General features: G+C 37.7%; 1 protein-coding gene across 2 annotated transcripts; it reads right to left on the reverse strand.

Moving 5' to 3' along the window:
- Positions 1–3,260: 3,260 nt before the first annotated feature.
- LOC135695732 (uncharacterized) lies at positions 3,261–21,009 on the reverse strand. 2 transcript variants are annotated; one of them, XM_065214908.2, is made up of 9 exons: positions 20,873–21,009; positions 15,735–15,921; positions 10,205–10,494; positions 8,149–8,190; positions 7,567–7,620; positions 6,654–7,043; positions 5,993–6,130; positions 5,540–5,602; positions 3,261–5,141 (listed from the first exon to the last, which is right to left on the reverse strand). In XM_065214908.2, exons 3-9 carry the CDS (start codon positions 10,437–10,439, stop codon positions 4,843–4,845), a joined length of 1,221 nt encoding a protein of 406 aa, XP_065070980.1. In that variant the 5' UTR covers positions 10,440–10,494; positions 15,735–15,921; positions 20,873–21,009; the 3' UTR covers positions 3,261–4,842. The 2 variants fall into 2 exon arrangements, with proteins under 2 accessions (XP_065070980.1, XP_065070981.1); XM_065214909.2 differs by lacking the exons at positions 15,735–15,921; positions 20,873–21,009 and adding an exon at positions 11,682–11,809.
- Between the last annotated feature and the right edge of the window lie 36 nt (positions 21,010–21,045).

The raw sequence follows: 21,045 nt of genomic DNA on the forward strand, positions 1-21,045 counted from the left end.
GCTCTCTTTTTCGAGCTCAATGAGTTGTCAAATGTATATTGTGTTTTGAAACGGACCTTGGAAATAACTGTCAAAAAGGGATTGGTTAGCAAAACAACGCCGAGAAGAATGAAGTTGCAAAGATTTGTAAAGTTGCAGGGAACGAGTACGTGGTCTAAAAATAGCACTTGGGGGCATTTTGACGATGGGTTTGAATCTAAATCACATTACCTTGTTATGATTAGTATTTATACAAATTTTGATGTCATTGATTTCATTTTCAACAAAGTTAAAGAGATAATAATTTCAAGGGTCTGAGAACAATTAATCATTCTAAAAATAGCTCTAAAAGGCATTTCTCAGACTGGGTCCCGATCGCATCTTTTTCAGCATGTCAAGTTGTATGTTTGTAGTAATTTTCATGCTTTTATCACGATTTGCACATTCATTCTTCTTATCTTCTACATTTTCATTCCCGAATCCTCCTTACAATCAGGCCCGTAGCCAAGGGGTGGCAATGCCACCCCTGGAGCAAGAGAGTGCCAGCTGTTTGCCACCACGAGAATTTTGTTTCTACATTTTTTAATGGGGTTTTTCTTCGTTTTCATTGGATTGCCGTGAAAATTTGAGCCAAGCTGATACTGGTGGAAGGAAAATTGCTCAAAAAATCTTCCGCTGCCAAACCAAAACTTGGCGCTACTTGGACACTACTCAAAAAATTGCTGAAACAACTACCTGCAACAACGTGCCTGCACCAGGGCATTTCAAAATTACATATTATAGGAACAACCCTTTTTTGGACAATAAACTATGGTACAGTATATAGACAGGCAATGGTTTAAGGAAGAAGTAGGAGTGTTATGTGTTGTTATGCCAGAAAACGTATTTCTTGAGTTAGACTTCAGAATAATCGAATATTGCAAAGAAGGCACTTGAAATTACCTTAAAATCAAGGTCATCAAAGAAATTATAGAAGCGAAGACCATGGATTGGCTAAAGAATGACTGCATCAGGTTAGAGAGGATGGGGCCAACTAGATGTTCATTTTTGTAAATTGCATACTGTTGGACATTCTTAAGCCAGTACACATAGTCATAAAGCAGTTTCAATTTTCGAGCATAAATCTTTAACAGCGCTGTCTGTAGTGAAAGCAGTGAGAGCAATAATCTTCAAAGTTAACTGAAGCTCTATGCGCGAAAATGGTTGCTGATTTTCGAAAAAAGCAAACTAAATGCACTGAGGTCAGCAGCATTCAGCGAAAAAAGGCCTTTTTTCCCAAGCATTATACTAAGAGACCTTGATAACTTTATAAAAATGTGCAGCGAATAGTTTCCTGTTCTTGAGAAAATGTCTTGAGAGGAGCTTATCATTTTTTTTTCAAGCAGTATGCGAAATCTTCTCCCAGCGACTGCATAGAGAAAACGCGCCGATACTCGCAAATGTTTATTAATTTTATGCAGTTACTGTTACTCCTGTTATTGCTGGTATCACATCAACGCATAACGACTTTGAAGAGTGCTTGTTTTCTGCATTAACAAGGGTAGATCCGCCTGAGTGAAGTTCTTTGCGGACAGAGAGGAAGTACAATCTTGCATGTCTGGCATTTGAAAAGGAGATCTTGATGGAAGACACAACAATTGAAACTTTTCTAGCTTAACAGAAATTAATAGAGAGAAAATTGTTTAATTGCTGACAAAATTATTTTTGCTTCTTTATTTCGACAAACTCTACCATCACCTCCTCCACCCCTATAAAAACTTAACTTTAATCTTCGCCTGCATTGGGCACGGGGAGATTGCCACGCCTACTGCACAGGCTTGCTTACAATCACAATCTAAAACTATCAAACGCGTAAAAAATACTTTAATTAATGAGAAATGTTTATTGTTATACTCAATGATCAGGGCTGATCCTGCCCCCACCCAGGGATGGCGCCACCGGGGGTGCTTGTGGGGGGGGGGGGAGCAGGAGCCCTCCCAAAAATTCATTGAGCCCCCTCGTTTTTTTATTACGTTTTTAATTCATTGAGCCCCCTGAATTTTTGTTATAAACTTTAACTTAATGAGTAACATGATTGTCATATGACAAATGTTCGGCAATACAGTGCTTTTAAAGGTAAGTGTATTGGGAGTGATTGCTAGCGAACAAGCAGTTAGCAGTCCACTACAAAAACTCGCAATCAACCCAGTAGAGGAAGACATGTACCCGTGGTTTTAGAAAAGAACCTCTCGATTATTTTAACGAAATGCTCTAGAAGGACATTATCAACCTTTTCTACTTTACCTTTAAAAATGCGGCTTGACATTTTTCTTTTTTCTTACTGGAACTTCATCTGTTAATTTGTCTGCAACCATCGAAATGACTTTATTTACGGTCATGATGTACGAAAGAGAAATAGAAATGTTTCTTTAACCTTCACATGAAAATCCGATCCGGGGGACGAGGGAATAGTTTAAAAACACAACTATCCTTGAAATGAGACCTTACGCGTTTCTTGGAGCCCTGAAAATTTTCAAGGAGTTAGCGAGAACTGAATTGAGTTTAGTAAGATATATTGATAAAAATTTAATGAAATTTAGCAATTATAGGGACAAATATCCTCACGCATGTATGGGGTAGAAACACCCAGAAATAACAGAGATGGTCTGTACAAAGAAAATTTATATTTCACTCTTTAATTCCCATGAAACTGCAAAGAAAAACTCCAGCAAATCTCTTTTGTTTGGAACACAATGAAAAAGGGGAGTTTTTGGTTCTTCAAGTAAATACGCTTGCTTTGATTCCGCGTCATATTTTTTAATGCATTTTTCAATGCAGTCAATCAGGGTTGCCAGATGGGATTTACAAAAGAATGCCAGACAGGTGACGAACTCTGGCCAAAATGCATATAAAAAGGCCAATTTGAAAATTCCCCAAAAAATATATTGCGTTTAGTGAAGCATATATCCCCATGCATGAGCCCTTTAGATAATCTCCAAGCTCAAGCAAGAAACTGACAAGAAATCTCCAAGGCAACCCTTCAGTCAATTAAATTTGGTCTGCACAAAATGCAAGTCGAGCCATTACGGGAAAACTTGGTACTTTTTGAAAAGGAAGGAAATTTCAGGAGAAGATCATTTTTGTACGACTCTACTAAAACTGTGGGGCAGCTACCCTGAGGCATCTTTCCAATCACCCAAACTTCCCAAACCCACTTCCCAAAGAAAATCGACAAAAAACCGGCATTATCACCCTAATTTTAACTATAAAAATAAGAACTAGGAACATAAAGACGACCCGCGTAACGCCCTAGAAAAGCTTGAATTTATTCCAATATTAGGTACTAATATTCATATTTCAAATCTAAAAAAAGATGCCTGATCTATAACTCCTCAACAATGTGCATGATTCTAATCTACTTTGAAAAATATCCACAATTATGTGAATATACGTAAAAATATGGATGCACGCGACAGTGCTCTGAACTCAACGATGTGACAGAGCCTGATCACGTGTTTTCGTTGAAACTTACTTAATAAGGCATCGAAAAGACCAACGGGACTTTGATAAAGGCTATCTAAAAATAGATCATGGAGACGGAGGATTAATGCTTCAGTTGTATCGAAATGTTAATCTCTATTGTATTAAAACCAAGTCTGAAGTTCAGAGCTGGCCAGTTTCTAATAACTTTGAAAGAAGGCAAGGAATGGGTGCATCCGAAGGAGCTTTTGGTGGTCCTTGAGAGCAGTATCTTTAACCATACACATTGTTGGTTTTGGTATAAAATATTAAAAATTTTGTCGACAGTACAATTACAAAAATTTACATATACAGTACGAATATTGGGCCTCTGATACGGTTGAAAGGTGCCTTGACGAATTATACGAAGTTAATTTTTCGGCAGGGGAAACTTTTTTGGGTGGGTAAAAACATATTTGGGTTAGGTTTCCAGATCTAGGGGAAATTAGTTTGGAGGTAGTTGCGAATTCACATAGGCTGGCAGGGTGGTAGTTGTAAATTCTATATCGGGAGTTAGACCTCTTGGCACGGTAATTCTCCGATTGGAAACAACAGCATCAGAGGCTATGATGCTTATAAATTAAGTGTCTACTTTACAATTTATACTCTTTGAATATCTTACAGTCTAATCGCAATCTGCATACATTGATACCTAATTCTAAATTCTTTAACATCCTGAAAATTATGTCGATGCCGATATCTGCAATAGTGGCTTCTGGTAACTGGACAAGGAGAAAATGACATTGGCATTCTACAGTGGAAATTGGAAATAAAAACGGCTTATTTCTAATCAAGGTAAAGCTGTAACATTACGTCACAATAACCAGAACTCCAAAAACAAACAGTTGAATTTCAATCTCTAATCTTTAATTTACTATTACAGTTGAGTTTTAACAACTTTAATAATTATGTCACCAATACTAATAAATATCGTACACAAAGGAAAATTTTGTGAAATGCAGAATGCTTGCAAGAAAATTTGCTAAGCATGCAAAAAGTACGAGGCGATCCAAAAATTATGGAAGACAATCTTATTCAAGTTAAATTTTCATTAAGTATTAAAGTATTTGGTTGAGATGAAACTAATCAGGGAAGACTAAAAAGGCCGTTGACAGTCTGAATTTGTTGCTGCCTTTGTCGTTTGCATTCACAATCACCGTAACAATCAACATAAGATATCTTGCTATCGCGATCATTAGCAGCAAGGACATTATCTCTCTGCATCTTTACCGATCACTATCGAGAAAAGCTAGAGCCTCCTCATTTCAATCAAGAACACCATATGGACCTGCCCATACGGCACCTCCGTTACACCGCTGCCTTTACCAAGATAAAATAACGATAGTTCCTTATTTCATCCTGTCTCTACCAGGTTGATGCATATTCTTCGTAGGCAACTTTGCCAAATCGATAATGTAGCCTACAATTCGGTACTCTTTCTAGAATCCCATTCTCGTAATAATACCTCAGAGCTCTGCTCATTTTCTCGTAAGTCATATTTTCCCTGTTCTTGCACTCGCCCCACATCCTAGCAACAGCAGCTGAATCCACCAATCGAAATACCTTTTCATCACGTGACACCCATTCTATGAATTGTGGACTATAATCTTCGTCGCGAAGCAAATCCATTAGAAACTGATAAAGCTGTTTTGGCTTGAAATTTCCTGAAATACGAAAATAATATTTAGCTTGTAATACTTGGAAGTAAGTTTTTAATAGATCTTTATGGTACACAAACTGAACTCTATATAGAAGACAAAAAATGAAAACTAATTCGCTTCTGTCTTCATTGCAGAATTATTTCCAGTTTGCACGTTTTCATATAAAAACTTAACTTTGGGTAATAGTGGTCTAAGCTTGAGACTGAACAAACCTATCTTTCACAAACACTTTTAATTGACCATTCACAAAATAAACTAGCATGGCTTCAACGTATGCATTAATTTAATCATTTTCCAAACCTACAAACAGATGCAGTACATAAAACGACATATGTGCCTGTTAATAAAAGATGGCTCAAACGATTTCGATGAAGTTTCAATCATTGAATACGCAAACTTACCGTTCTTTCCATCATTCTCAGTTCGAGTTTTTGATTTGCCTGACTTCTTTTTAGATGTCGTATCTACAAAAGGATGAACACAAAGTGTCAGCATTCTCTCAAAAATTTTCAATAGCATTTAACAAAATACTAAAATTCAATGACCTATTATGATAACTCCACAGTTTTGAATCTTTAGACAGAAAACATCACCCTCTGGTCAGAGTTATTTTCAGGTTAATAAAAACTTGCAAAAACGACATAAAACTGAAGATTTTCTTTGTGATTAAAAGATAAGCCTTTAAAAACCAATTTGAGACTATTTCCACCGGAAGATTAAGTAGCCTACAAAAACCTTTACTCGCATCGTCTTAAAAGTGACAAGCTGCTATAGACAGCAAAGGAAGATGTTTGATTATGGAATTAACATGATTCCAAAATAGAAAATAATTTCGAAAGGTCATAATGGTTTACCTTTGGCAAAATCTTCAGATTGATCAGAATCTGAAGAAATGGAATTCAAACGCTTCCTCTTCCTTGCTATTTCCCGGAAATTCGCTTTGACCTCGACCTTCACTTCATCTGGCCGAGCCCTGAAGCTGCAGGAGCAGTCTGCAAGCGCAAAGAAAATCTATAATTGCCATAGGTCTAAATTATAAAACGAAATTTGTGCAAACACAGAGAGAGAATCAATCAAATGAATTAAATACAAACCGAACTAAATTTGTTCGGCTTTTGAAAAATCTCAAACAGCCTTCACAAATGCGAAATCCATTTTATTCTTTTTAGCAGGTTGGGCGCTGGTCAGGATATTTCTCTGGAATTAAAATCTTTCCATACCACGCCCCTTTTGAGAAGCCAAGAAGCAGAAAGAGGGTGAGACCGTACCGACATCTTCATTGAGAATAATTTAGCTACGTTTGCTGCTGGGCCCCAAAAGTCGGCTCTAATCCCTTCGTGCTTTTCGGATATTGTCCCCTCTTTGTTCCCACTCTCAGTGGGCTAGATCTTAGCCCTATAACATGTTCTATATAAAACTAAACTCGACCAATTGATACAATTTTGTCCAATTAAAACAACGAAATGAATCATTTCTACAAGTTGCAGAGAAGTAAGATGACCAAAAGGTCCCTACCTGAAGATTCCTCTTCATCCTCTGTTGTCATCGGTGACGGGGTGATACCATCAGGCGAATCCTCAGTGACATAGGCAGAATCCACTTCAGTTTTGACTTCGTGAATCAGCTCAGGCGCAGTGGAATCTAATTCCATTTCTACGTTGTTATGCTGTTTTAAAAGGCTACCAGGGAAACTATACGGCGTAAATTCTGCATTTTGGGTAAGACATTTTCTCCTACGTACGTTCGTTTGCCCGCTGGATTGGGTTGGAAAAGAGAGAAAGTTATCTGTCCGGTTTATCGTTGACATACCGAAACTGCGAGGGGATGATGGGTAGCTCCAGTCGCTTGATGAGTCATAACTGCGACATTGCTCTGAGCAGCAGCAATCGAATCTGCCTAACGAATCTAAAAAGAAAGCAGGCAAATGCTAGATTAGATTTCCTGAAACGAGTTTGGTTTTGAAAGGTCGCCAGGGCAAATGTCATCAATGGGGTGAATGACGATTGAAGAAGGAGAAAATTGAGGAGTTTCTAAGTACTGCAAATCCTTAATAAGACAACCTCATGTATTACAAAGAGATTACTGAAAACCATTTGGAATCATCCTCTACATGAAAATTGAGAAGCAACACTGGGAGTATTAAGCACAATCTGAAAATCCTAACTGTTAACAGAGTGTATGGAATACATAAGGATGGCTGGATGCTAAATTGCTTGCAGATACATGACGTCACAATGAATTCTAACAAAAATTCAGCATCCTCATCCGCCCTGATTCTCTCGAATATCAATCATAAAGGCCAGCCTCTTCTTGGTGTTGCAAGCCATTTATCCTTAGATCGCCGAAATGACATCATGCTGCCCAATTCTGTGCCAAAGTATACAAAATAGAGCAACCAATTAAAAGATAACGTTGACACATTTCTGACCTGTTTCTGATTCGATTTCCATATCACAAAAGATTTCTTTATCAGCCAGAGCTTCTATAATGAAAAGCGCGAAACGTTTGAATTCATGAAGGGCTGAAGAAAACTAAAACAAACGATAAGCATATATTCGATGAGAATATCCATAATTTTGGGAATTCATATCATTCTTAAGAAAATTAGCTGACGGGCAAGCCTCTGTTCAAATGACAATTATTTTAAGCTTAAAAAGAAATGTCACTTGGACTGGATCGGGCTATTTCTCCCTTCCCCTCAAAGATAGTGGAGAAAGACCCTGATAAACTCATCATGTTTCTACATATTCAAACTTTTTGCAGGATTATGGGTTTTAATATTTAAAATTTCCAATAAGGAACAACAGTTGGGGACAAAGCCAACAGAAGGTGTGGAATATGCCAGCAAAAGATGTGGAAAACTCGAGAGTTGTTGTTGGCAGGCGGCCGTCTCGAAATCAACCTAAATCGATAAAACACGATTCCCTTCATCAAACAGAGCGTGGAAAAGTTCGCTCTGTGTAACAATATTATTTCATTCAATTGTTTGATATTGACTGTCTTTGCTTACCTTCCACATATGGAAATAAGTCCGGAAACACAGGAATATCATCTGTAACAGAAAAAGGCGACATAAAAACAAGTGTTTCAGCTGGGCAATACATTAATATTGAAACACTTATTCCAGACGTTAAGGTACTCACTTCCCACTAGGCATGTTTACACGAACGATGGGAGCATTCTAAGCTTGGGTTAATTAGCTCAAGGGGGCAACCTCTAAAGGAAAAGGAATTTGGGAGGCTTTTAGTCGGACAGATAACCACTAAGGACAGAAGGATTTTGGGGGTGATTAGTATATAAGGCCAAACTCTAAAGACAGAGGAAATTGAAGGAGCGGGGTGATAAGCCATAAGGCCACTCTCTAAAGATAAAGGAATATAAATAAGAGCTTCTCTCAAGTAACTCTGATAAACTTAACTTTATTTTGGTACTTTAGCCGGTCTGCCATCCCCAGACAAAGCCGCATTATTCAACTCCAGGTCTGGAGGAAATATTTAGAATAAAGGTAGCAGGCCAGAAAAAGCGACTTCTGGGAAGGTTAAGCAGGACTGAGTAGAACTGTGCAAAGCCTTTGTTTGCATGGTAACATTAAAAATTTTTCTTTAGCATGAGGGGGCTGTTTTCAGTTCCATGAAGAGGCCTTTGAAAATTCGTATTAATCACCGGGAAACGGGAATGAAACTAGACAATTGGGCCTACGCAGTGGTTAAGATAATCCTACGCTGCAATATTGCTTACACGGAACATTCAGAAAGACCTGTTGGTAACTAAAACGACAGAAACCTCAGATTCATAAACCGAAACTGTACTTTTTTCATTGTTCTCATTTTCATCACAAAAAACCATTTGTCTAGTTATCGCAAAATTAAACGAGTTTAGGGGGTCAGCAAAATTAAGAAATCTGCCAGGGGGTATTTCAGTATAGAAACCATGAATAGATCTTGTACCCCCTGAATAGATTTCAATAGTTTTAACAATACCTAGCTATGATTCACCGAATTTGTCATAATGCTGGAAGCTAAACATAAATATGACTAGTCATTAAAAAATAACACATAACTGTATGGCAGCTAAGAAGTAAAATATTTTTCACATACACGGGGATTTGTTTTGTTACATTATAAAAGCCAAGCCTAGTCGAAAGATACGGCGAGGGTAACAAGGGGGATCAGGGTAACAGGGGACTTGTCTTTAAAAATACATTTCTGATACAACATAAGTTAATAAAACTGAAATTTTTCATCACAAATTGAAATAGAAAAGAGGGAAGATTCTCATTGCTTAAGGGAAATTTGAAAACATTTATAGTTGACAATCAAGCAACGATAATACGGAGTACAATATACAGTCATACATCATACAGTCATACAAGGATCTGACGGAAAATGCCCTTAAACATGTTTCTTCAGACATATTAATCATTAAGACCCCTGACTCCTGTTGAAACCGTAATTGTCTTTAACAAAATGACAAACATTCCCCCGGCCGTGATATTTAATCACACTGATTAGGCCCATTCACTCTGTCATTAAAGGTGAAAAGCAGGCCTTTCTGTGTTGTTTACTAAAACCTATCGCCTATAATCTTCGATATTCTTTGAAACATCGGTTTTAAGGCATGTAAGAACGTATTTTGCAATGAGTGGTTAGTAGGGTCCCATTGACAAGGCCTCATGATGTTCATACATTCGACAGGGGTCACATGTTCTGACGATGTCTATAGTTAATTTGTCATTATGTTTCAGGCTTTAAACAATCAAACAATCTCTGTGGTATTAAACCAAAACTTTTTCCATAGAAATATCTAATTTCTTAGAGAACTAGAAAATAACTGTTTTCTCGAACTGGATAGAGGTATTAACAAACAGAATAAAGAGTCTGGAGTGTTTGTTCTTTGAATCAAAACCAGACAAAGAATTAGTGTTAAAGAGTTCCTAGAAAAGAAATTTCTTCGCACGAGGGCAAAGTATCAAAGTTCCTGGCACTAAAAAAAGCTTGAAAGTATAAATTACAGTGTATACGTTGAAAAAAATAAAACTGAAAAAAAATCATTAAATTTAGATTTACCTGATGATTTTTTGTTTTCTTTGAAAATATCCGCAACACCGTATTTACAAAGCTCGTCACCCAAACGGGATAACTCGGTACTCCAAAAATTCATGTCGTTCCCAAGTAATAAAGGATCGTTCTCTAATGTGAGCGATGAGTGACTCTCATCTGACGTACACGATTCCCCTTCGGAATCATAAGACTGCGTTGGTGTTGCTAACAGCGTAAACCTCATGTCTACCACTGAAGTCATTCTCTGCAAAAATTTCAAGTGTGCACTGATGTTGAGACACCGGAAACGAGGTTTACTGCAACAAAAAGATGATATCCGTTTTTGAGATGATACAAGTGGGCATCACCCTAAACCATGACGTCATGCATAACCAGGAACAAAAGTTTTAAATTAATGTTCTGTCATATTTTTCACGAATATTTTCTGTAAATTATTACAAGCTCTTCGAAACTAACAAGAAGGAATATGAAACATTTAACAGGACAGTTGTGGTGCAAAAATGGGCATATTGACATTTTGAATGCCAAAGTTCTTTTCACTACGTATGCACTCTACTCGTCTGCACAGACGTTACATGGCCAATTACAATACTTTTAAACTTTACCTAAAAACTGCGAATTGCTCTTGACATTTCTAAATATAAGCCTTTAGCGTGACTACATTCCGAACAAGCGGATGAAACTTTTATCACCAAAACAGGAAAGACGTAAATAGAGCCACAAGCCCACAAATGCAGGCAACTTGACCAGAACAACAGACAATATACTTTCGTGCCAGAGAGTCTCTGGCAAAGACTTTGATACCCGAAGATAAGTGTTTCTTTCTACTCAATCGCCGTATTTGTCTTGAATCGCCATACAGGAAAATTAAAGGCTGTCATAAAGTTTGCGAGACAAGATAACAAATTTAATGTTCCTTCTTCTATATTTAGAGAACCTGCTGACACAGAGCAGAAAGTGAAAAATTTCTTTATTCTTTTGTTCGCTAGAAAAGAAGTTCTTCGTATTCTTGAACGAAGACAAACGAATGAAAGGGTACTTATCCCTTTGCACCCCACTTTTAATAAGATAGAAAAAGATATAAATAAACTTACAAAACCATTTTTTACGAATGAGCTGCATGATATAAGTCGCTTTCAAAAGGAGGTTATAAAATAGTTTGCACACCCATCCCTAATTTGTTAAAACTAGCGGAGAAATATCTGACCTTAGAAAAAAACGAAAATCGTCTAATGCCCTTTACCCCAACCAAGCGAGTCCCTCTCGCCCTGCACGGAAAACATTGCTCATGTACACACGCGTCCTCTTCCAAAAGGTACGGTTGTACATTTTAAAAAATCGGAAGATGTATCAAATATTCGTGCAAAGTATCAAAAGCAACATTTTTGCAACAACACAAAGAGCTGACAGTCTCATAAAGTTGTAAAACAGGAAAAACTAAAGCAACAGAAAATGAAAATAATCAACTGGAAAATGCACTCACACAGAAAACCCTTTCAATGCACAGCACTGCCAATATGCAACGTATCTAGAGTTTTACCACAAAACGGTGCAGCTCAAAACGAAACTGGACGCAGAGTCTCAGGGCTAAATTTGTCAAGCAATGCAAAAATCATAGGATCTATAATCAAAATCTTTGACAGGTACGTTGGATGAAACTGTCATCAGGTGTCGTTTGATTATCAATATTGTGAAACAAGCCATGCGATAACGACAAAACCGTCTGGTAATGAACCTGGGAGCGGATACATGGGGCTGGCTTTACTACAAACCATTTGCTCATCATTTACATAAAGGATGGAATTTTAGGGTAAATATTACAATGTAGTTAATGATTTAAGGTGTCCTTCATATTAACCATTCTAATAACCATTCTACATTTTCTACTTTGGAAATCACAGCTGTCGTGTCGAGACACAACAGTCGGCTTGTTACGTCATTATTCACTGTGATTACCCCATCGCTGGCTGGAGAAAGTGTGGGTTTGTGTCAAAGGGATTGTTCTCCTCTCGCCCTGTTCTATTGTATGCAAAGCCACTCTCGAAATTCCAAGCTATTCGCGGGGTAATTTTAAAATACACTCCCCATAGACGGAAAAATAGAACATCCAACCAAGAGAACATTTTTCCGCATACTGGGTTCTAAGCTTTGCAAGTTTACAATTCTCTGATAAAATGGCCTAAATCTCTAGAAAAAGCTGCAGGATTGAGCATTGCAAAGTCTGAAAAATTTATGCTTGCAAAAAAGTTTTCCAAGGGTTGCACTGGGCCGCAGTAAAATAGGATTTGTGAGACTTTTCAACGAATACACTCCCAATAAACAGAAATTTCTAGAACCCTCTGGCATTATCATTTGGCAAGTCGTTAAAAGTTTTCGCAGTGTCTGTCTACTGTTGTTTCCCTGTGTCGTTGCGTTTTGGGAAGGACACGTCCACTGCAGAACCCTGCCTTGCTTTTGTGCATGCCTTTGTAAATCCTCCTATTGAATAAATCTAATACACCTAGTCGATCACCAGGGACTCGTTACAATGCAATGTCATTAAAAAAACCACGTTAACTTTAGTATGACGATTTGTACAAAGTTTAGTGACAGATTTAGTGACTAGACTAGGGGGCAGAACAATAAAAAAAATACCGATGGAGACGTTTTTTGAAGGCAGGGGAAATATTTTTCAAAAAGAGCTTACTTTTGCAATGGCCCAATAAGACTTGCACAAGTTTCCATAACAGTTGTTTCTAAAACTGGGCAGTCTTACAAGCCCCGCTCTTTTTTAATGGGGTTCTTGGGACAAAAAGATAAGACCTGGGAGTGACAGGGCTAGTCTCCTTGTCAGTGCCTGAAAGTGATATTTTTTTATTTTTTCCGTTGTTAGGGCCTTTGTTGCTCTTATGGCAGCACTGCACCCTTTTGGTACCACGTTTTACACGCGTCGTTTATATACATTGTGATTCAACGAAATAAACGAGTGGTTTGCCCTGTGCATAGATTTAAATCCTACCTATTATTATTGTTACCCAGGCGAATGAGATTTTAGGAAAGACGGGCAGAAGTTGTGTTGTACGAAGAGCCAAGTGTCGGACAGACAAAATGTAAGCGAATTTGCAACCACGTCACGCTGCGAAGAGGCGGCAGATGATCTAATAGGAGGGCGGGTCTTTACAATCGAGTGTGTATGCTAAACCGGGTCTTTTATAAATTGCTAATTTGTATCCGATGATTTCTTCGCCAAAAGCGAGATGAAAGCCATGGAAACACGACTTCGTTGTCGATTTTGTCTGGAAAGCTTCCCAAAAATTTCCACCGGCCACCAACGACGGATCGTGGGAACCGCCGATTGTCAGTGACCCTGATACCGTTTGAGATTCCATCACGTAAGCAGCGTTAAATAAGCGCAGCATGGTACGCCTGGGCAGGCACAGGCAGTGACGAGTGAAGCTCTATCTTTATGACATAGCCCTCCTTCACAGCAAAGTAAGAACGCCGTCTCAGCTACGAACACTCTTTTTTATAAGAACCAGTAAATTTGAGTTCAGGCTGATTGTTCTTAATTTTTTTCTCGAAAATCTGAGGCTGGATTGTTCTTAATTTGTATTAGCTTGTTCTTAATTTGATTCAGCTTGTTCTTAATTTGTTCTTAACTTTTGACCAATTTGAGGCTCGTGTTCTTATAAAATTTTTCTTATTAAAAAGAATATAATTGGGAATGCTATCATGAAATATTTGCGCATATTTATCATTATTTGCAAAACTGGGATGGAATTTCTCAACAGCATTTAGGGAGATGGGGTATCGGATAAGGGCAGGGTGCACACCCATTGTTGCAGAGGGTAACTTCAGTAGCTATGCCTATAAGGGATTTGGGGGTGTGTGACCCTCGCAAAGTCATTTATGGCTTTTTACTCGGAAGTTCCTGCAATATGTACTGCTTACTTGGCCAACTTGGTGCTTGCCGTAGATTAGGAAATCAAAAATATTTATTGCATTCAAAAAACTTTTCTAATACCGCCTCAGAGTAACTTGTGTATTCTCAATCATGAGCACCTTCAACTTAAAATTGCGAATTGGTAATTGATGAAAAGTGAAGACGGAAAGATTGTGATTCCGAAAGCAATTCTGAATAGAAAATTGGCAAGGGGGAAGGGGGCTTCTGTTTAGTTCCTATTTTCCAGAAAATGCCATAGCAACCATGAGGGTGTAAGCAGTGCTATTGCTAGCTTTTTCGCTCTAGGGAGGTGTTCATTTGCCAACAAAGTGAGTGAGACAGCCTTAATTTGCTGACAAATTTGAATGTTCACCGAAAAAGCACCCACACATCGCTAAAAATCCTCAATTTTGAGAAAAAACATTGTTCGAAATTGCATACTTTTGACCAGTTTTGAGGCTCTTGTTCTTATAAAATTGTTCTTATAAAAAAAAGAGTGTACAAGCCTTTAGGGAAATTGCAGTAGAGCAAAAGTGACCTCACGAGAGGAAAGGTTTGATGTCATCATGGTTTGTAGGACAGGAAAGGCCGAAAGGGGGAGTGTGATTAATAGCCCTTTTACCTGCAGTTTACCTTTCGAAGGTGCATAAACCATCTAAAATGTGCACGCATTTTTGTATATTACAAGGAAGGTATATTACAAGGAAGGTTGTACAGGCATAAACTTAAGGTATTTGTGGTCCAGGGGCAAATCACTCCAAGAGAATCTCGTACACCTTATGTGAAAATCCTATTGTTTTATATGAAAATCCCTTGAAATCTTTTTGTTTTAGGGAAAATCTCGTACGCTTTTTGCAAGAGTGAATTGCCCCTCGTTTGTGGTGCTGGACGGGGAACTGGTCAGGAAATTGAAAAATTAAACCTTTTAAGACATGAGATCTGTAGTAGCAGCTATATGCAACTGACTCGTTTTCTTACCCTTAATATTTCAATTAAGAACTTTTGATAAGTTAATCCTTCCATTATTTTATCTTGTTCAAATCAATGGTTTTCAATTATTAATTTTTTAATTGTCTTTGATATCGCTATGACATGACCCTGTTTTTACTACGAAGAAAAGTTAAGGGATTGCTAAGATATATAGAGAACCCAAATTTGGTCGTCAGTTAAGGAACTTCTGTACTGAGCCTTACACAAAATTCGTTACTAAATCGCGACTAAATGGATTGGATAACCACACAATTCTGTAAGTAACGTGATAAAATTCTTCACGGGATTCAAAAGATAAGAAAAAGAGGACATAAAATTTACAGCATCTGATACAATATTTACATAAGAAAATGAAAACCACAACTTGAATCCGATATCGCTACAAAGAGATGCTTTGATTTGAATATAAAAAATTAATTAATCGACAGTAAAAGTCAGCATTTGAAAATAACATTGCCTGGAACTTGCGATAAAAGAATTTGATGGAAATTTAAAGAAAATGCAACAAAATTGAGCTGGGACATTGGCGCTTCTCTTCATAACTCCAAAAATGCTGCTTAAAGAGTAGTTGCAGTTGAAATTAGAGCAGCAGTGAAATTAAAGCAATGTTTATTCACAACATACCTGATCTTGGAAACACTTTAGTCTTGCAACTAGCTGCGCGTTTTTTCTGAGCTGTTTGCAATCGAGCTGTGGCCTACCGTTAAAGCCAATAATTCTAACAATGCAGGCTCCACGAGATATTTACAATTTCTTTGTTTTGGTTACATTTCTGAGATGCATTGATAACGCATTTCATCACCAGCTTCAACTGTGAAAACAAACAGAAATTTTGAAAACGATTCCCAGGGAAAACAGATTAGTCATAGAAAGGTGTCTGCGTACCTCAGACGGCTGTGAAACGCCAGGAAGGAGCAAACAGTCTCTCAAAGGCAAGGTGCTACGGATGTTAGAGGGTCCATGCTTTTTCTAGCCCGGTGCGGTGACACGGGGTATGATGGAGGAATTGACATTGTGTGTTTGTCTTTCATCACTTTCTAGGTTCATTTTATGGACTGTTTTGTAACTGTTTTATCTTTGATATTCGTTTTGATTTACTTGTTTTCTGGGGTCAATAACACGCTGCTTGTGTTTCTAGGATTATGTTCCATTTCTAAGGGCCCGTTCACACTACCCCGTTTTCAAATGAAAATGGAGTCAAACTAATCCGTTTTTGCCTTGCGTTCACACTACTCTGCTATGAAAACGGATTCGTTTGAAAACGCTAATGAAAACGGATACTTTCGAATAGGGTGCGTATTGAATAAGCTCCGTTTTCAGTGTGAACACCAAAAACGGAGACATTTGAATACGCTATAAACGGCAATAAATTACGTGCTTTGTAGCACACCAAATCTAAAAAATTTTGAAATTGAGAATTCACAATGGACTGGTAGCTGTTACAACAAAGTTTTTCACGATTTGCTTTTATTTAATTTCATTTATGATGACGTCAATTTGTTGAGGATTCGTGAACGCCTCTTTCCAAAAATGAGGCCATCATATTCACAGCGTATTCATATGAAAACGGATTAGTGTGAACAGACAGCGTTTTCATCAACGAAAACGGAGCGAAACGAATACGGAGTAGTGTGAACGTAGTCTAAGAATGTTCGATGTTTTGCAACTGTGACCAGCTTTGAAATGTTTCTGTAGGTGCAATGATAACTGTAAATGGTTTTCAACAATTGTAAAAACAACCAGCGGTTGATCTTGCATAAATTCTGTGGAAAGTGGTCCTTGTTACCAAGGCTACGTGTATTAATAAGACAACATGACTGTTCGATTTCAAGAAAACGTGGGCCTACAAAGGTACAGAGGAGAACAAAAGAAATGTGGCATACCTCGTATTAAGTGAGTGGTTGTTTTTAATATGTGACAAGAAAGCATATCAAACTTTGGTTTAATAGGCTTTTGTGAAAATAGCAATTAAAATCACAGGGACATCAACTGTTAAAGCAAGAGATGATGAAACAAAAACAAGAAAAAGATTTCGAAAACCAAGCACGAAATCAAGTAGATTTGTTTGCAAATATATTAAGACAATTGAATTTATAAGGATAATTGGCATTCAGTGTTGTCGCATTTTCAAAGAATATCAGAGAATCTTGCAAGAATTGGTCACAGTGCGATTAAAATGCTTCATAAAGACCAATTCACTTTCAATATGACCAGTTTTCTTCATGGTTTTACTAGATTCATCGAGATTTTCACCTAATCTGCAATTAGTTTTTGAATACAAAACTAAAAATAAAAGAACTTGAGAATGATGACTTTTACGACTCGGTAAACAAATTAACTTCAAAACAGCTCTGTATCTTTTTTGCAGATTTACAACGGTTCCTTGACTGAATTTAAGACGAAATAACAGGGAAGAGCGCACAAAAACATGAAGAGGAAAGGTCGCTTCAAAAACTATTCCATTTTGATCAAGTTATCATGCATATCTTGTTGAAATGGAGTAAACTCGCTTTTTATTTGTGGGACGTCACAAATACATAATGAGTTGAGTAAAAATATGAAATTGAGGCAAACGAACTTACCGATTGCAAACGTATATTAAACACTTTGAGGCCGCAATCTTGCAATCAAAACCAAAGTCATACATTATGGAGCAAAACAAATGCAGAATAATGTCTGAGAAAAGAAACGCCCTTTATGTTTAACAACCATTATGACCAGGACAATACAATAGCAGGCCACAAAGGAAATATTTTAGGGCCTTTTGAAACACGGGATTCCTTTGAAGAACGTTGCGTCAACGAGCAAAAGCAGGGGTTACGTCATCTGATGGACGTGAAGCAACTGCTGAAAAATTTTCACGGAACAGATGTATTCAAATTAAAACCGTTCATGAGCAATTAACCTTTAATCACCGAATCATGAGAACGCGCGACGTATAACCCGCCAGTATCCAGTGATATGCCAATAGTGGTGACGTAGGCCTTCATTCGGTAGATCAAAAAATATTATAAGGTATAAAGATATTGGGGAAATTCTCCTAAATGCTGGGGATACGACATGTCAATACAATTCATAGTCTACATAGGATTCATTTTCCTGGAAAGGTTTCAATCACTTCTCCAAATTTCTTCAGTTCTTTAGTTCTCCAAATTTATTCAGTGAAAGTCGACAATCGACAGTTTGCATAAAAATACTCAAGTAAGGAATTTTTCTCTTTTAAAAATGTTGCGACTGAGGCTAGAACATTACCCCAGCCATTAAGATCAACTTAATCATTTAATTTGGTGGCTTTTATTTCCTTCCTATATGCATAATGAAACCTCCTGTATAAAAATAGAGCAATGCCCTCTCCTTTTCTTGAATAATCGATTTAAAATAAGCCCAAACTCACGTGATTATCCTCAGTAACCACGCTGCTTTGATTAGAGAGCAGTTCTATGCCAAATATGGCAATCGATATGAATGACACGGTGACGTTATTATGCAAAGTGATTCGGGGTTGTTATCCGTGTCATTAAAAGATTATTTGTTATGATTCCCTTTTTGACAATCCTTTAACTTTCAACAAGCCCGACGTAAGGGGGAGCAGATTGCCTTAAACGTTTTAACAAAGTTCTTAACAACAACAGCAACAATAACAATCACAGACTTCATGACGTCATCACAGGCCTCATCTATCCTTATTGCCCCGGGCCCCATAGGAGCTCTCGGCAGGCCTAAAGTTAAAAAAAATTTGCTTATTCTTTCTTTAAACATGCTGAAAACAGAATATTGATTGTAGGCATCCTAAATAAACGAGAAAAAATGACGCCCACCAGCTCACGGCTTATCTATTAGTTGTGTAATCAAGACTAGTCGTGACTTAGAGAGAAGATAGTATTTCAGGAACAAAACTGCCATTGCTGATGTGCCACTAGTTGCAAAACATCTGGGACAGACGAGCGATTGTCTTATGGTCTACCGAAAAAATGGGGGTTAAAATGAAAAGGGGTGGGGCTGATAGTGACAAACCAATTTAGGGCCACGCCCTTTATAGCGATAGCAGACACTTGAAATTGAAGATTCTAGCATTGCAATTTTGTAAAGTGATTCCAAGGCTCGTGAGGGATGTTAAGATCCAGTAAAGTCAGCAATTTTAATGTAGAACTGATACGGTTAATCGTTTTAGGTTTATCGGAATTATCAGGGACGCATAGAAGACTTGACGATGGATACTAATTCAGGGAAAAATTGTTTGCACAGTCAGCGAGTCTACGTATTTCCTTTGTTCAAGAATTTCCTAATTTTGGGTCATTTTCCAGATAACTTTCGAGGAATTTATCCGGAAATTCAGAGCATCTTCAAGGAAATTCTTGATTCCCATCCCAAAGCCACAAATAATGGGCTTCTTGGCGATAAAATCAAATGAAAAATTCCTTCAACGCCGGTCATTTGAAAAGTCATGATAGGTTTTGGCTTTGGATTGCGGAATTCTCTTGGATTACGTCAGATAACGATTGCCCCCCGTCCTAAGGGGTGCGTATTTGCAACAAATTAATGTAGCCAATATGACTCCACTGAAATCCTGGGCCATTTGAGAGTACCATAGAGATATTATCCTATCTATAAAGACAATTTTTAGGTTGGATTGACTAATATAGATAATTTCGTTTATCGCTATAATTATTCATAAATCTTCGAAGTTGAAAACATTCGTCGAGTAAAATCATCATACGGTAAACCTTTCCTTGGGCGTTCAAAAAATTATTGCCCCCAAGATGAGGGGCGTTTAAAAAATTACCTACCAGACGAAAATTGTTCGGTTTCGTGGAAACCATCATGCAAAAAGTTTCAAGAGGTAGCTGCGAAGGAGATTCCATGTAGACAAAACTGGTGATTTGCTGAGATCAGGTGACATGATTGTGAAAGGGGCAAAAGAGTCGAAAATTGGTGAAATCGAACGGTTGGTGAACTTAGTAGAACATTGGAAAATTGACCCCAGTTCTCTGGTTACTCAGAGTATCATGGAAAGCCAAAGAAATATGTTATTATGTTTCAAAACGCAGTAATAACACTTTGGTTAATTTAAACTGAAATAAAACAATAGGGAGTTGTTTTTGGGCAAGGACCTGTGTGAGAGCTGAAATATATTCAAATTGCACGGCTCTGTTCATTTGTTGTTTGAGTAAAAAGGACATCATTGAAATAACTCGCTTGAGAAAACTGTTTGCATTTACAAAACATAGCATTGACGTGACTAAGATGTGGGCTCAAATGAGGTTGTAAAGCTGGGTCTATGGTATTCCTAGGGAAAGTAGCAAAGTCGTGCACAGTTACAGCATGCACAAGCGGAAGAAATCCGCAGCGTTTTCCAAGAAAGGTTTTCGTTTTCTAATAGCGAAAGATACTCGAGAGAAACAAGTAGAAACAACGGGGTTTCAACTAAAAGCTCAGGAAATTTGTTTACGTTTGCTAAGAATATTTCAAAATTCCTTGCAGTGACAAACGAGTCTGAAACATTTAATTATAAACATTTCTAAAGACTCGTGACAAGGCAAAAAACATGATACAAACTAAATCGACAAATCCCAAAAAGTTTTAGCTAAGTTTGCAGATGCTCAAAAGCAAAGCAAATTCTTTGGCAAGCATGCAACGTGGCAACACGATCGCGATCCCCTGGCGCAGTATTGATGCAGTCATGCCAATATAATGCAAACAACAATGCAAGCAGAAATAAGCAAGAGAAGCGAGCCAATCTCAAAGTCAAACATCATACTTACAAATGTAGTACTCTTAAAGGCAGCAGAATTCATAGGTTGTGAATGCAAGCAAGTTGTGGGCATGTGCAGTGCTATCCAATTTCAAAGTGTCTTCTAACCTTGTTTTGCTTTCTCTTCTTAGCAAAATTTTATGGATACAAGGTACTGTCACTTTCACAATCACCGACATCTTG

The sequence above is a fragment of the Rhopilema esculentum genome, chromosome 2, assembly GCF_057945365.1.
Source record: "Rhopilema esculentum isolate cy_ngs chromosome 2, ASM5794536v1, whole genome shotgun sequence".
Lineage (NCBI taxonomy): Eukaryota > Metazoa > Cnidaria > Scyphozoa > Rhizostomeae > Rhizostomatidae > Rhopilema > Rhopilema esculentum.